The 14,955-nt window shown below is 48.3% G+C and overlaps 1 protein-coding gene and 2 long non-coding RNA genes across 3 annotated transcripts; 1 reads left to right on the top strand and 2 right to left on the bottom strand.

Moving 5' to 3' along the window:
• Positions 1-1,848: 1,848 nt before the first annotated feature.
• LOC306659525 lies at positions 1,849-3,410 on the bottom strand. Its single transcript, XR_013763324.1, has 2 exons — positions 2,463-3,410; positions 1,849-2,088 (listed from the first exon to the last, which is right to left on the bottom strand). It is a non-coding gene; the product is annotated as an uncharacterized lncRNA (long non-coding RNA).
• A 134-nt stretch (positions 3,411-3,544) lies between these two features.
• DDIT4 (DNA damage inducible transcript 4) lies at positions 3,545-5,797 on the top strand. Its single transcript, XM_079137131.1, has 3 exons — positions 3,545-3,816; positions 3,940-4,198; positions 4,471-5,797. Exons 2-3 carry the CDS (start codon positions 4,000-4,002, stop codon positions 4,962-4,964), a joined length of 693 nt encoding a protein of 230 aa, XP_078993257.1. The 5' UTR covers positions 3,545-3,816; positions 3,940-3,999; the 3' UTR covers positions 4,965-5,797.
• Positions 5,798-9,474: 3,677 nt separating this feature from the next.
• Positions 9,475-14,423, bottom strand: LOC306659526. Its single transcript, XR_013763325.1, has 3 exons — positions 14,171-14,423; positions 10,074-10,149; positions 9,475-9,783 (listed from the first exon to the last, which is right to left on the bottom strand). It is a non-coding gene; the product is annotated as an uncharacterized lncRNA (long non-coding RNA).
• Positions 14,424-14,955: the final 532 nt, after the last annotated feature.

Genomic DNA, 14,955 nt, shown 5'->3' with positions numbered 1-14,955 from the left:
TCAGAAGTAACGTCAAAGGTGTTTTGAGATGAGCGACTGTTTGATGGGTACACTGTCCCCTTTGCGATGACAATATTTTGAATCAGAGGTGGCAGTGGCACAACATTTTGAATGTACTGATTGTTTACTTTGAAATGGTGAATTCCATATATGATCCTCAACTCAATTAAAAATATTTAGGCTAAGGGTATAGAGCATCTGTCTAGCAGGGGTGAAGCCCCAGCACAGTCTGCCCCCTACAAAAAAATACCATTTTAAGGCTTAAAGGGAAAGTCCTCTGTACTGTGCCACCTCTCCCTCGCTTCCTAGGGCTGCTGACTATGTTCCAGCTGGAAAAACTAAGTTGCTTAGAAGCCTTGCTGCCAGACCCCACCTGAAATGGAAATGTTCAAACATGTCCAAGGCCCTTGGCAGTGCTTGTCAGAAAGGGGACTGGAAGGTAGCATCAAGGTCCTCTGAAAGGCCATCCCATAGGCCCAGCTAGATCCTGGCTATTCAGGTGTAGATCTGTGCAATTCTGGAAGAAGCCACCTTTGAGCTTCACCTAGCCATCCATTTATGTGTTCATTCATTATTCATCCAAGGGACATTGACTGAGCCTCTACTATGTACCTGGACAGTGCTGACTACTGCAAGATGAGCAGGACACTATCCTGGAGCGTTCCAAGTGGAAACACTCATTAATAAGAGATATGCAGAGTGTGAGAGGAGGAGGCATCTAAGAGTGAAGGGTTGGGGTAGGGGCGCCGGTGGAAGCAAGTCCGGACAAGCCTGGCCTGCAGCCAGCTCCAAATGCAAGTTTACAGGTTCTCTGAGGGCTCTGCAGAAGCCTGGTTTCAGAGGCTGGAAGCTGAACTGCCCTTCCCAGAAGGGCTCCATGGGGGTGGAGGGCAGTGCTCAGGGCAGAAAAGGGTGTATGATGCAGCGATCAGGCTTTCCAGCTCCAGAGACCCTTCACTCCAGCTCCACAGAGGGTTAAGTTAAGGAATCCTGCTTCTAGATTCAAAGGTTCTCCTGGCAGACAATATATAGGGCCTCGTCCCCCTCCATCTCAGTATGTGGGTCACACGGGAAGCCAGTGACCCCTCCATCCTAAGCCTCTGTCAGGAGGTTGTTTATTCTGAAACACACTCCCTCCTACTCTGGGAAACACCTCCAGGGCTAGGACCCTGGTCCTCCCTCTACCCACCCCCCACACACACTAAAAAACAAGAGAAACCAGCCAGAGGGGTGGAACACACCTGTAATCCCAGCAACTAGGGAGGCTGAGGCAGAAGGATCACAAGTTAGATGTCAACTTGGGCAACTTGATAAGGCCCTGTCTCAAAATAAAAAATAAAAGGGCTGGAGATGTAGCTCGTAGTAGAGTACATCACTCTCCACTATTAGGGGTGGCAGGGAGCAACATTTATGGATTTCTTTTGAAAAGAAAATTACCCAGTGCCTATTAACATCACACTTCCCATTGGGGAGAAAACTGTTTTATTAATAGGTATTAAAGAGACAGTGAATGAAAAAAAGATGCTGGGCACACCTCTAGGCACATAGTCCATGATGGATGAATGAGTGATTCCTAATAAACTGACCTTCCCAAACTGACTCTGGATACTTTTGCTTATTAATATCCACTTAAATTTTTTTCTGTTTTTCTTAGTTAATGTTCAAAATTTTTCTGAAATATTTCTCTCTTTTTTTCCTGTCCAAAAAAAAAAAAAAAAAAAAAAGAGACAGAGAGAAAGAAGAAAAAGAAGGGCTAGCGGTGACGCTCAGTGTCCAGCGCGTGCTGTACTTAGCATGCATCAAGCCCTGGGTCCATGTCCCACACAAAATAGAAAAAGAAGAAAACCACCTTAGTCTGTTCAGCTGGCTCAGGTGTCCCCAACTCAGTCAGCCTAATGGGAAAATGGATGCTCCTCTGGTAGATTAATTCCCTTATCTTCTCTCTTGAGCAACAGGAAGACTCTCACACACCGCCATCCCCAACTCTTTTCTTTCCACCACAGTCGTGGGTGATTTGCTCCAGCCTCTTCCTCCTTCATCTAATCACCTTGATCTGGTGTCTTTAAGGCTCCCAGCAAGTGGCAGAACCTAAAGGACAGGATGAGGCATAGGAAGAGGTGGTCAGTGTTCAGGCCTTGGAAGCCCCAGAGCTAAAGACTATTCTATTCTGCAGCTATCTCCTAATCTGAGGCCCCTGATCGCCCCCGCCCATAAATTTGTCCCCAAAGTGGTTCTCCACCTGTAAATGGGAGCTGGAGTGTAGGGCTTGGATTCTGGACCTTTGCGGTACTAAGTCTTAGTTTGCCCCATAGTCGGGCTTTTTTTAAAAAAATAAAAATTGGGGGTGGGGGTGTGGTGGGACTGGAGATGGCAGTGGCCTGACTTCTCTGGCATGTGTCATATGTCACGCGCAAGTCTGCCCTGGAGCGAGGCTCGTCTATCCGATCAGGTTTGGCTCCTACCAGCGGTCCAGAGTGTCTGATGTAAGTTTGGTTTTCTCTTCCATCAGTGTCCGCGTGTCCTGGATTGATAAACCTCTAAAGAAATAAAGGTCGAGTTCGTCCAAACCTCCTCCCACCCTCAGCAACCACTATCGGCCCTAGAGCATCGCTGCCAGGCCAAATTTCCTGTGGCCCCGCCTGAATGACGAAACCCGGGATGGCCATTGCACTCTCTGCAATGCTTGTCTGAAGATCGGTTTCCCGGTCCCGATGAATTCTGAGTCTTTTAGACAAAGCGGGGACAAAGGGCTCTAGGACCTGACGGACGCCCCGGGCTCTCGGCCGCAGCAGGCGGGGGCCGGGCAGCGCTGCTGTCAGTCCCTAGGGCCCGCGGGTGGGTCAGTGTGTCGGTCTGTTGTGGGTCCCTGTTCTCAGCCCCTGGACCAGGCGCTAGGAGCCGGAGCCCGTAAACGAATTCCTATGACTACCTACCCAAGGCTTCTCCTTGGGAACAGTAGTGCAGCGGGAGCGGACAGGGCTGGGGGCCAGGCTCGTTTTGGGGGTGGGGCACGGATCTCAGGAACCCATCCTCTGGGGCTGTAGGGTAACAAGCCGACAGGCAGGTGGGACCGCGGGGGTGGGGGAGCACGGAGCCCAGAGCTGCTCAGGCTTTGGATTCCACCCCGCATCCGGATCTTCTTCAGGCAAGGATTGCGTGGGGTACGTGCGCGAGAGCCGGCCGGGTTAACGTCTGCCCCCCGCGCCGCGGTCCCACGGGCATCCACTGTGCGCCCAGTTGTGCCTTTAGGTTTCAGGCTCCCAGATGCTAGGGTAACAGTTTTTCCTGCCCGCCGCCCCCCACACTCCCCAGTCTCCCTCGAGCTCGGTCACAGGCTACCCCCTCCCCCAGCAACGCGACCCTATAATAAACAAGTCTTTCCTTGATCCTCCCCTGCCGCGAGCGCCCTCAGCGACCTTGGCAGCTGCAGCTGCCGCGGATCCCTTCCAGAAAGGGGGCGTGGCCACGGCTCGGTGTTCTGCCGGGAGGGTTCCGGGGCTCAAGAGGGGCGGGGCCAAGCCGCTGTCACCGGGCAGGAGAGAACGTTGCGAACGTGCGCCCGGAGCCCATTGGCCGAGGTGGGCCACACTCCCGGGTCTGGATTGGACCGCGGCGAGGAGGAGGCGTGGCCTCTCCGCTCTAGACCTTATAGGCTGCTCTGCGCTGGTGCTAGGGATCTCAGCAGGCCAAGGGGGAGGTGCGAGTGGGTTGAAGGGACAGGTCTGGGCAGCGCTCGGTGGTTGGCACCAGTTCGCGCAACCCATTCAAGCGGCAGGACGCACTTGTCCCAGCAGTTCTCGCTGACCGCACTAGCTGGTGAGTGGCCCTTCTGCGTGTACCGTTCTCTGCGTGGGACGGCCTCGGCGGTACTAGTCCCAGCGCTCGCAGTCTCGTCCAGACCCCAGACTGACGCTCCGCGGTGTCCCTCTTGTCTTTCAGCGGCTTCTGAGCTCCGGTACCCTGTGCTCATCGGCAAACGTCCTGGCGTCCGACCTCACCATGCCTAGTCTTTGGGACCGCTTCTCGTCCTCCTCCTCCTCCTCTTCATCCTCGTCCCGAACTCCCACCCCAGATCGGCCGCCGCGCTCAGCCTGGGGGTCGGCGGCCCGAGAGGAGGGGCTAGACCGCTGCGCGAGCCTAGAGAGCTCGGACTGCGAGTCCCTGGACAGCAGTAACAGTGGCTTCGGGCCGGAGGAAGGTGAGCAGTGGGCTGGTGCTGAACGAGACGAGGGTCCGGGGAGGTGAGGAAGCACCGCTCTAGAAGGGGTCAGAACCATCTTGGCTTCCTATCCCAACAGGGCCCAGATTGCCCGTGGTGGGTATTGGAGTAGAGTGTATAGAGTGTGGAGCGGAAACTGATGCGCGAACTGGGCAGAGTCTCTGCTTTCTTAGAAAAACAGCACCTCCCCCGCCTGTAAATCTCCCGTGGAAGCTGCTCTAATACCCCTCCTGGTGTGCTCTCCCTTCCAGATTCGGCATACCTGGATGGCGTGTCCCTCCCCGACTTCGAGCTGCTCAGCGACCCGGAGGATGAGCACCTGTGTGCCAACCTGATGCAGCTGCTGCAGGAGAGCCTGTCCCAGGCGCGACTGGGCTCGCGGCGCCCTGCTCGCCTGCTGATGCCCGGCCAGCTGGTGAGCCAGGTGGGCAAAGAACTACTGCGCCTGGCTTACAGCGAGCCTTGCGGCCTGCGGGGGGCACTGCTGGACGTCTGCGTGGAGCAAGGCAAGAGCTGCCACAGTGTGGGCCAGCTGGCCCTCGACCCCAGTCTGGTGCCCACCTTCCAGCTGACCCTCGTGCTGCGCCTGGACTCTCGCCTCTGGCCCAAGATCCAGGGGCTCTTTAGCTCCGCCAACTCTCCCTTCGTCCCTGGCTTCAGCCAGTCCCTAACGCTGAGCACAGGCTTCAGAGTCATCAAGAAGAAGCTGTACAGCTCAGAGCAGCTGCTCATTGAGGAGTGTTGAACTTTGGCCTGGGTGGGGGGCACAGTGCCCTCCATGGCAGAGACAATGGACCTTTTGGGGTAGAGACTAGCAGGCAGTGACTGAGGGACTGATGCCTGTGTTAGAAAACTGACAACAGCCACCTGAGGGAAAGAGATGGAGTTGGGGGACTGTAGTGTTTCTTGGGAAGCTCATTGGGTCTTGCACAGGTGGCTCCCCAGTGGGGCAAATGCCCCTCAGTACTGTAGCATGAAACAAAGGCTTCGGGCCAACCAGGCTTCTGGCTGGATGTGTATGTAGCATGTACCTTATTATTTTTATTATTACTGACAGTTAGAACAACAGTGGTGTGACAGGCAGGAGGGCAGCTGGGCTGCTCTGGCCTCTGAGGGTTGTGTGTTCATGGTAGTGACCAGGAGGGAGGGGGGAGGTCATGGAGGCAGTTTGTATCATGGTCTGAAGGGACCAAGTGTGTTTGTTTTTTTGTATCTTTTGTTTGGGGATCGGAGCTTCACTACTGACCTGTTCTAGGCAGCTATCTTACAGACGCATGAATGTAAGAGAAGGAAGGGCAGGTGTTGGGATCACTTGAGATCTTTGACACTTGAAGAAAAAATACACCTGAGAGCTGCGTCCACCCCATCCCCACCCCATTTCTGGAGAGTTGAACTGTGAGGGGATGGGGCTGAGTGGGGCTGGGGGCTGGAACCCCTTCCCCAGAGGAGTGCCATCTGGGTCTTCCATCTAGAACTGTTTACATGAAGATACTCACTGTTCATGAATACACTTGATGTTCAAGTATTAAGACCTATGCAATATTTTTTACTTTTCTAATAAACATGTTTGTTAAAACAGTTGGTTGAATCTTATCAGTGCCCTGAAATGGAAAGGAGGTGGGTGGATGCTGATAAAAAGTAGGTTTCTTCAGACTCTAGGGTCCACCACTGGCCCTTTCCGGGACTGCCTGCCAGTCTGGTAACAAGTATATGGACTGTGCTATCTGTGCCAAGAACCCTGGCTCCCTTGGCTCTGTGCTGGCTGAAAGCTACCAGGGGAACGTGCTGGAAAGCACCCTGAGGTAAGGGGTGAGTCAGACCTCCCTGGAAGCCAGTCTCAACAGGGAGAGTTCACCTGGCTGCTTGAGTTAGAAGGTCCAGGCACAACGGCCTCCTGAGCCTAAGGTCCCAAAGAAGAGATTGTTTATCATCTTATGAGAAAAGTCATAGTTCTACTTGGTCTGCAGAAGTTAAAATTACAAATTTAATACCTGGATACAAAAAAGATCAAAAGGAGGAGTTTGAAAAGAACTGCAAGCCTCTCACTAGACAAGGAACTTAGGGCTCAGAGGGACCTGAGTGGCCTGGGAGGAGGTGTGGCCCAGACAGGTGCAGAACCACCAACACACAACTTTGTGTAAGACAATGCCCTCGGTGACTTGGACTCAGGCACTCTCTGGGCCCCTATTTCCTTATCAGAGAAGTTGAGATTGGGCCAGCTGAAGGCTACAGTCCTGCCCACTTCTCCCTCCCTCCCACACCAACTGGCCTCTGGAGAGTTGTTATCTCCTTTGTTTCTCTTCCTGGTCCCAGACAGGCCTTGTTTGCCCAAGACTATAAAACAGTGGTTCTGCCACTTGATTGTGGAGTCAGATTGTTTGGGGCCCTGGTTAATACAGATCCCTTGGCCTGAGGGAAGAGTAGGGCCCCAGGAACCTAGGTTTCAAAAGGGATTCTCCTGAACTTTGGAATGGCTTAGAAGACTCACACCTCTTTGGTAGAATTGCATGAGTTGTTCCCCAAAATGGATGAACTTGGGTTAGAAGTAGATTAGCGAATGGAAGGTGATGACAACAGAGAAGGGGCCCAGAGCATAGTCTGAGGAAGGCCTCCCACCACCATTCTTAGCACATTCTCCTAATAGCCACTCTCTGGATGGAAGGGCAGGGGTTTGTAATGCTTTACAGATCAGTAGAGGCCCAAGCCCTTGAATAGCCATCTTCTTGAACAAGGGCTGACCTTGGCCTTTCAGCCTGCTGGGTTCAGGGCTGGAAATGATACAGGTTGAGCACTTGAGTGATGTCTGAGGGGCCCCTACTTTCCTAATTTCAAAAGAAGAACAAGGAAGATCATCTTCTATTGTCTCCTGAGAGTCTTACTGGTATTTGGAGGCAGGAACTGGAAGGCCCGGTGACCCGTCTCCAAGCCATGGAGGCAATTGAGCATACTCTGCTCCTTTCTGGAGAAGTTCAGAATGAGACAGGAGTAATGGTTGGGATCCCCCAGAGAGCTCAACTAGTATGCTTTCCTGAAGCAAGACTGGCTTTCCTCATCCTCACAAGGCCTGAAAGTTTCCCAGGCAGGACAAAGGGTGCCCAAGTGAGAGGCCTGAATCCTGGCTTTCACAGCAAAGGAAGAAACTTGCTGAGGCCTAAGTCAATTAGGCCTTAGGTCTCCTAAGAAGTGGCAGGGAGTTTTGCCCCAGGTGTTGGGCTTCTTTCTTGTTTTGCCTGAAAGTAAATAAAATTTATAGACTTATACAATATAGCTGGGCCTGGTAGAGCATACCTGCAATCCCAGCAATTGGAGGCAGAGAGAGCATGACTTCAAAGCCAGCCTGGTCAACTTAGTGAGACCTTGTCTCAAAATAAAAAATAAAACGAGCTAGGTTTGTAGCTCAGTGGTAGAGCACCCCTGGGTTCAATCTCCAGTACCACACACACATCTTACACAGAAAATCCGACTTAGGAAGATGCTCTCAGGAATTCTTCTATTTGAACCATAAAGTTTGTATTAACTCCCATTATATAGGATTCCCCTATTTATTCCTATTTCTACTTCATCGTGTTACTGCTCTAGAACTTGCAATAGCTTCCGCCGGATTTCACTGTCTGCTTTTCAAATCCTTTGATAGTTGGCCCTGTACTCCCTACCCAGGCTTACCTCCCACCGCTTGTCTTATTTTGGTACAGATCAGCATAGTCTGCCTACTTCCCCAAATGCAAACTCTTCTGATTCTAGTGCTCTCCACTAGGGATGCAGTCACTTTGTTTTCTTTGCCAATCCTGCCCTTTTAATGCCCAGAGCAAGCTGCAGCCCTTTTATGACTCAACCCCGCAACCATCTTTATCTTTCACAATGACAGTGTTAAAAATTTGGCAAGTTTTTGTTTGCTTTTTGTTTTGTTTTGTTTTGTTTGCGGGGGGGGGGGGGGCAGTGGGGATTTAACCCAGGGGCATTCTACCACTGAGTAACACCTCCAGTCCTTATTTAAATTTTTTTATTTTGAGACAAGTTCTCAATAAGTTGCCCAGGCTGACCTTGAATTTGCAATCTTCCTGCCTTAGTCTCCCGAGTTGCTGGGATTATAGGCATGCAAAATCATGTCTGGCAAAATCTTGGCACTTTTCTGATATCACTGTAGATATTTGTTTTGCATCCACACAGCTCTGTGGGATAGTCTTATGTTCCCCTTGGGCCTGGCACATGGTAGTCAACTAAATATTGGTTGTCTGAACCCTCAAGCATCCCACTCTCCCTAGGCTCAGAGAACATAAGATTCTTCCATCAATCTCAGACTCTCAGGTTAAGGAGAAGGAAGGAGGGTAGAAATAGTCCCTGCCCTCTCTGCTATGCCTACTGCCTAATTTAGAGGAAGACAGAAGGCTGAGGTCTTAGAGGGAGGTAGTGTCCTTACTGGTTAAGGTCATATGTATTACAATTGGGGAAATCTGAGTTTGAATCTTGGTTCAGACATTTCTTAGGTGATAAACTGGAGCAAGTCACTTTGCCTCTGTAAGCCTCAGTTCCCTCATCTGTAAATGGGGATAATAGTGAAGATGTTATAAAGAAGAGCTAGCTGGTGTTCACTATGGGCAGAGGAGGCCAGCAGTTGGGCAGTGGCCTAAGCAGTGGTGAGGCTAGCTGCACAGTAAGCATCATTTAGTAGGATCCTCCTATCCCAACCCTGCGGCTCTCTTTCCCTCTGGTTTTGCTTTCCTCTAAAATCTTTTCAAAGTTACCATCTTGGTCTGGGGTTGTAGCTCAGTGGTAGAGCACTTGCCTAGCATCTGTGAGGAATTGGGTTGAATTCTCAGCACCACATATAAGTAAATAAATAAAACAAAGTTCCTTTGATGACTAAAAAAAAAAAAAAGTCACCATCTTAGCAACAATCATGTCTACACATATGACCTTAATACTTTTTGTCCCCTGGTGCTGGAGACTGAACCCAGAACCTCATACATACTAAGCACATGTTTTACCTCTGAACCATACCCCAGCCCAACCTTACTAGATTCTTATGAAAATATCACTTTAGGGAAACGAGCTCAGACAGCCACATGTCTGAACTATATTAAGGGCTGTGTACGAGGCTCCTTTCACTGCGCCTCATGTTTCAATAGGAAAGGCCAAGGCTCAGGGCGGCTTAGGGAGTGGGCCTGAAGGGCCAGGCTGGGAAGTGTGGTCTCCTACTCCCAGGCTTCTCACTTAATCTCCAAGCCCTCCTGATTCCCCAGCTCAAGTGCATCTGGGTCAACCACATCCTGCTTGTGCTGCTGGAGGTAGCCAAGTAACTGCCAGGACACCCCAGGAGAAGGCTGAGGAAACACAAGACACAGACGTCAAGCCCAAAGAATAGATCATTAGAGGATGCTGCAATTATTTTTAAATGGGGGTCTCTTTATGAAGGAATCACAAATGAGAAAGCAGATTGTTAAGCCCCAGATACATCCATGCAAGGAGCCAGCTGAGAAATTCTCAGTTCCTTCCCAACCTTCGGCAGCTTCATGGCAACTTCTCGGGCAGCAGTTGCAGCCTGTGGCCATGATGTGCCGGTGGCTCTGAAGGTAGAGATTGGGAGATGGTTACTTCTTTTTTTCATTCATTCATTCAAACTACATATAACTGGATGCATGGGGAACCCTAAAGAAGCTGATATTAAAATATTTCTCTCTCTCTCTGAGACACACACACACACACACACACACACACATGTAAAACTGTAGGGCATAAGGAAAAGAAAAAAATAGCACACATTCAATTCTCTTTATCTTTGATTTCCTAAGAAAAATTTTCCAAAAATTTAGAGTGAGTAAAAGCATAAAAAAAGGCCAGCTGCAGTGGTACATACCTGTAATCCTAGGTACTCAGGAAGCTATGGCAGGAAGATCGAAAGTGATCGAAAGTTTCAGCATCTTAGGGACACCCTGTCACAAAATAAATAAAAAGGACTGGGAAGGTAACTCGGTGGTAGAGCAACCTTTGGCTCAATCCCAGGACCAAAACCACAGGGTGGGGTGTGTGTGTGTGTGTGTGTGTGTGTGTGTATGTGTGTGTGTGAGAGAGAGAGAGAGAGAGAGAGAGAGAGAGAGAGAGAGAGAGAGAGATGAAACTGAAACTAATTGCACTTAAAATTTATGACTTTCATTGAATGTAAATTATATCTCACTAAACCTGACTTTTTTTTTTTTTTTTTTTTTTTTTTTTTTTTAGCAGTGATTCTAGGGATAGAACCTGGGGCCTTGGGCATGCTGAGAAAGTGCTCTACCACTAAGCTACACTCCCAGATCTGAAATTTTTTTTTTTTTTTTTTTTTTTTTTTTTTTTTTTTGTGGTGCTGGGGATTTGAACCCACGGCCTTGTGCTTGCCTGCAACTGAGCTATATCCCCAGCCCCTGAAAAAAATTTTTAAAGTATGTATATACATATGTGGAGAGACAAACTCACACAACTACAGTGATCTGACTCTTGACAAAGGTGCCAAAACATACATTGGAGAAAAGAAAGCCTTTTTTACAAATGGTGCTGGGAAAACTGGGTATCCATCTGTAGAAGAATGAAACTAGACCCTTATCTCTCAACCCTGCACAAAAATCAACTCAAAATGGATCAAAGACCTTGGAATTAGATCAGAAACTATGCACCTCCTAAAGGAAAATGTAGGGTCAGCACTCTAGTATGCAGGCACGGGCAATGGCTTTCTCAACAGGACCCCGAAAGCTTAGGAAGTAATGCCGAGAGTTAATAAACAGGATGGCATCAAATTTAAGTTTCTGCACAGCAAAGGAAACAATTAGGAATGTGAAGAGAGAACCTATAGAATGGGAGAAAATCTTTGCTAGCTGCTCTTCTGATATAGATTAATATCTAGAATATATAAGGAACTCAAAAAATTTTATACCAGTTGGGTGTGGTAGCACATGCCTGTAATCCTAACTGCTCCAGAGACTGAGGCAGGAGGACCGCAAGTTCAAAGCCAGCCCCAGCGTTTTAGCGAGACCCTGTCTCAAAATTAAAGATAAAAAAGACTGGGGATGTGGCTTAGAGGTTAAGCATCCCTGGGTTCAATTCCCAGTACCAAAAAACAACAAAACAAAACAAAAGCTTTACACCAACAAAAATCAAATAGGGTTGGAATTATAGCTCATGTGAGGCACTGGATTCAATCCTCAGCACCACATTAAAAAAAAAAATCAAATAACCCAATTAATAAATGGGCAAATGAATTAAACAGATACTTCTCAAAGAAGAAATACAAATGGCCAGCAAATATATGAAAAAAATGTTCAACTTCATTAGCAATTAAGGAAATGCAAATCTGAACTACACTAAGATTTTATCTCATACTGGTCAGAATGGCAGTCATCAAGAATACAAATAATAATAAATCTGGAGAGGATGTGGAGAAAAAGGAACACTTTTACACTGTTGGTAGGACTGTAAATTAGTACAATCACTATGGAAATCAGTATGGCGTTTACTCAAAAGACTAGGCATGGAAGCATCATATGACCCAGCTATACCACTCCTCCGTATTTATCCTGAAGAATTAAAGTTAGCACACTACAGTGATGCATGCATACCCATGTTTATAGCAGCACAATTCACAATAGCCAAATTTTGGAACCAGTCTAGGTGTCCATCAACAGATGAATGGATAAGGAAAATGTGCTATATATACATAATGAACTTTTATTCAGTCATAAAGAAAAATGAAATTATGTAATTTGCAGGAAAATGAATGAAACTAGAGACCATTATGTTAAGTGAGTTAAGTCAGACTCAAAAAGGTTCAGGGTTGTAGGTTTTCTCTCATATGTGGAAGCTAGAGAGGAAAGAGGAAAAGAAAGGTGGGGGTGGATTGCACGAAAATCAAAGGGAGGGGCCGGGGTTGTGGCTCAGTGGTAGAGCACTTTCCTAGCACCTGTGAGGCACTGGGTTCGATCCTCGGCACCACATAAAAATAAATAAAATAAAGGCATTGTGTCCATCTACAACTAAAATGTATATCTATATCTATATCTATCTATCTATCTATCTATCTATCTATCTATCTATCTATCTATCTGAATCAAAGGGAGATGAGCAGAGGAAAGGGACCAAGGGGTGAGAGGCAGGGAGGGAGGGGGAAGAGTTGGGGATCGATATTGGTCAAATTACATTGTTAGATTGTGAATATCTAACAATAAATCCCATTAGGTACAACTGTCATGTACCAATAAAGAATGGAGGGAATCAAATAAAAATAAATAAATTGGAAAAAGTGTATATACACAAAAAGTATTTCAGAGGGGATCACTGGCCTAAATGGAAGCACTAATACAGGAGTAAATCTTCATAATCTTGGATTAGTCCGTGATTTTTTAGATAGGACACCAAAAGTACAAGTGATAAAAGAGAAGACAGACAAGTTAGACTTTATCACAATTGAAAATGCAGCTGCTTGGGAGACTGAGGCTGGAGGATCGCTTGAGCTCAGGTCGTCCAGGGCTAACACAGTGAGACCCTGTTACAAAACAACAGTAGCAGGTGGTATGCTGTGGACACAATCTATAAACAACCAGGGGGCAGGTCCCCAGGCACAGGCTGAGAACTGCACATTCCACATGGGGCTACAGGGAAAGGCAGGTTCGGGGCTGGGGAAGAAAATAACCAGGATTTACCAGATAAATTTCCAGCTTCAGCTCACTTGTTATATCGCTGACTCCATGAAGTAGGTGATTTTATTTATTTATTTATTCATTTATTTATTATTTTAGCACCAGGGATTGAACTCAGGCGCACTGGACCACTGAGTCACACCCCAGCCCTATTTGGTATTTTATTTAGAGATAGGGTCTCACTGAGTTGCTCAGCACCTTGCCTTTGCTGAGGCTGGCTTTGAACTCACGATCCTCCTGACTCAGCCTCCCAAGTGACTGGGATTAGAGGCCTGCACCACCGTGCCTGACTACAGTGCCAGACTACAGTGCCAGACTATAGTGCCAGACCACCGTGCCCGGCTAGTAAATAATATTATTCTTATTCCCATTTTACAGATGAAGAAACCAGGAAACAAGGGCTGCAGAACAAGCTTGGCCCAGGATGGGGTGACCTGTGGTTTGCAGAATTCTGCCTTTGTCCTTGTTCTTCATCCCTGAACCTAGAGAGGGGGACTGGGTGATGTCTCAGAGTGTTTCTTTAAGGCAGGGGTCAGTTGCCAGCTGTCTGGTCGCTACTTTCCCCAGCCCCACGGGTCACTCTCCCCAGTCCACGCCGGGGGTGGGGGTGGGGAGAAGGAACAGAGCCGCCTTGCAGGTCACTGGGTAAATGCTTGACTGCTTTCTGGGACTAGTCCAAGTCTGGAAGGAGGACGTGAAGAAGAAATTTCCACGGCCCTTCCCCCAGCAAGGGATTTTCCACTCTGCCTGGGAAGACTTGCCTTCTGTGTCCCCAGAGTGGGGCTCTGGCAAGCCACCGGCTTGTCAAGGGGCTCAGCCCCATTCCTGGAGGCGGGGGAGACCCAGTTCTGTCCTGCCCTGGGAGAGGGGCGAGGTGTGGGAGGCAGACTGACCTAGAAAGAAGCAAAGGAGGAGAGGGGGTTGTGGGCCCCACTAGGGTGGTGTCCGACCAAGTAGCCAGTCTAGAAGAGTCCCAGAGAGGGACCAGCGGGGGCAGAAGCCTCAGGGAAACGTCCCAGAATAGGGCTGGCGGGTCAAAGGAGGGGAGAGAGTCGCGTGGGCAGAGCTAGTGCAGATCAGATGGAAGGGGAAGGATGTGACCAGTTTTACAAAGGTTGCCATGAAAACGGGGCCAGTGCAGTGGCCAGGAAAGAGCTGGATGCAGGACATGGAAAACATGGCGAGGCAGACCACGGAACAGAGGACAGGCGGCCCTTTCAGGCCCGGGGCTGTGGTCTCTGCACCAGCCCTTCCCTCTGCCAGGAACACCCGCCCCTCAGAGAGTCACCTGGCTGGCTCCTGGTCCTTCAGGTTTAGCTCAAGTGCCTGGGTTCCCCGGGGAAGCCAACCCTGCTAAGGCAGCAACCCTCTGCACATCTCTGAGTTTCAGTTTCTCCACAGCACCTGACTTAACCCTGTCTTTGTTTAGTGGTCAGGGAGTGCCCTGAGAGAAGAGGCATTATTGGGCATGTTCTCTACCAAATTCCCAGGACCTGGTAAACAGCAGGCTCCATATATACTGTTGAGATTCACTGACTTGCACTTTGAAGTGTCATGGTTAAAGGAAGTTTATCATGATTTTTTTTCTGAGTACTTAATATATTCTGGGAGCCTTACAAACATTACCTCATATATTCCTCTGAACAACTCTATGAGGGAAGTGCTACTTGTTTTATAGGTAAGGAAACTGAGACCTAGAGAGGTTGGTTAAGTTGCTCAAGGACACACAGCAATAGAATCTGAACCTTCATGATTAACCTCCAGGCTAGCACTGCGCCACAGAAATATATAATATTAGCTGTATAAGTAACATAACATTTTCCAGCAGCCACATTAAAACATAGAATCAGATGAAATTAACTTCAATAATACATTTTATTTAAGCTGATAAACTACTATCATTTCAACATTAATCAATATAAAATATTAATGAGATATTTTACATTTGTTTTGACTAATCTGGTGCCTATTTTATACTTACAGCCCTTGCAAAATTTTCACCAGAAAATAATCTGTATTTAGATCTCATAAAATTTGTAGTTGAAAAAGTATATTCACCTATATCCAAGTTGT

Source organism: Sciurus vulgaris, assembly GCF_902686455.1.
Source record: "Sciurus vulgaris genome assembly, chromosome: 4".
In the NCBI taxonomy this organism is placed as follows: domain Eukaryota; kingdom Metazoa; phylum Chordata; class Mammalia; order Rodentia; family Sciuridae; genus Sciurus; species Sciurus vulgaris.
This window is presented reverse-complemented; position numbering and strand designations above follow the sequence as displayed.

Excerpts from the sequence above, each read along its gene's own strand:
- DDIT4 (XM_079137131.1), top strand. The coding sequence starts at position 4,000 with ATGCCTAGTCTTTGGGACCGCTTCTCGTCCTCCTCCTCCTCCTCTTCA. Across the intron at positions 4,199-4,470 it reads TGGCTTCGGGCCGGAGGAAG|ATTCGGCATACCTGGATGGC; the intron begins GTGAGCAGTGGG and ends TCTCCCTTCCAG.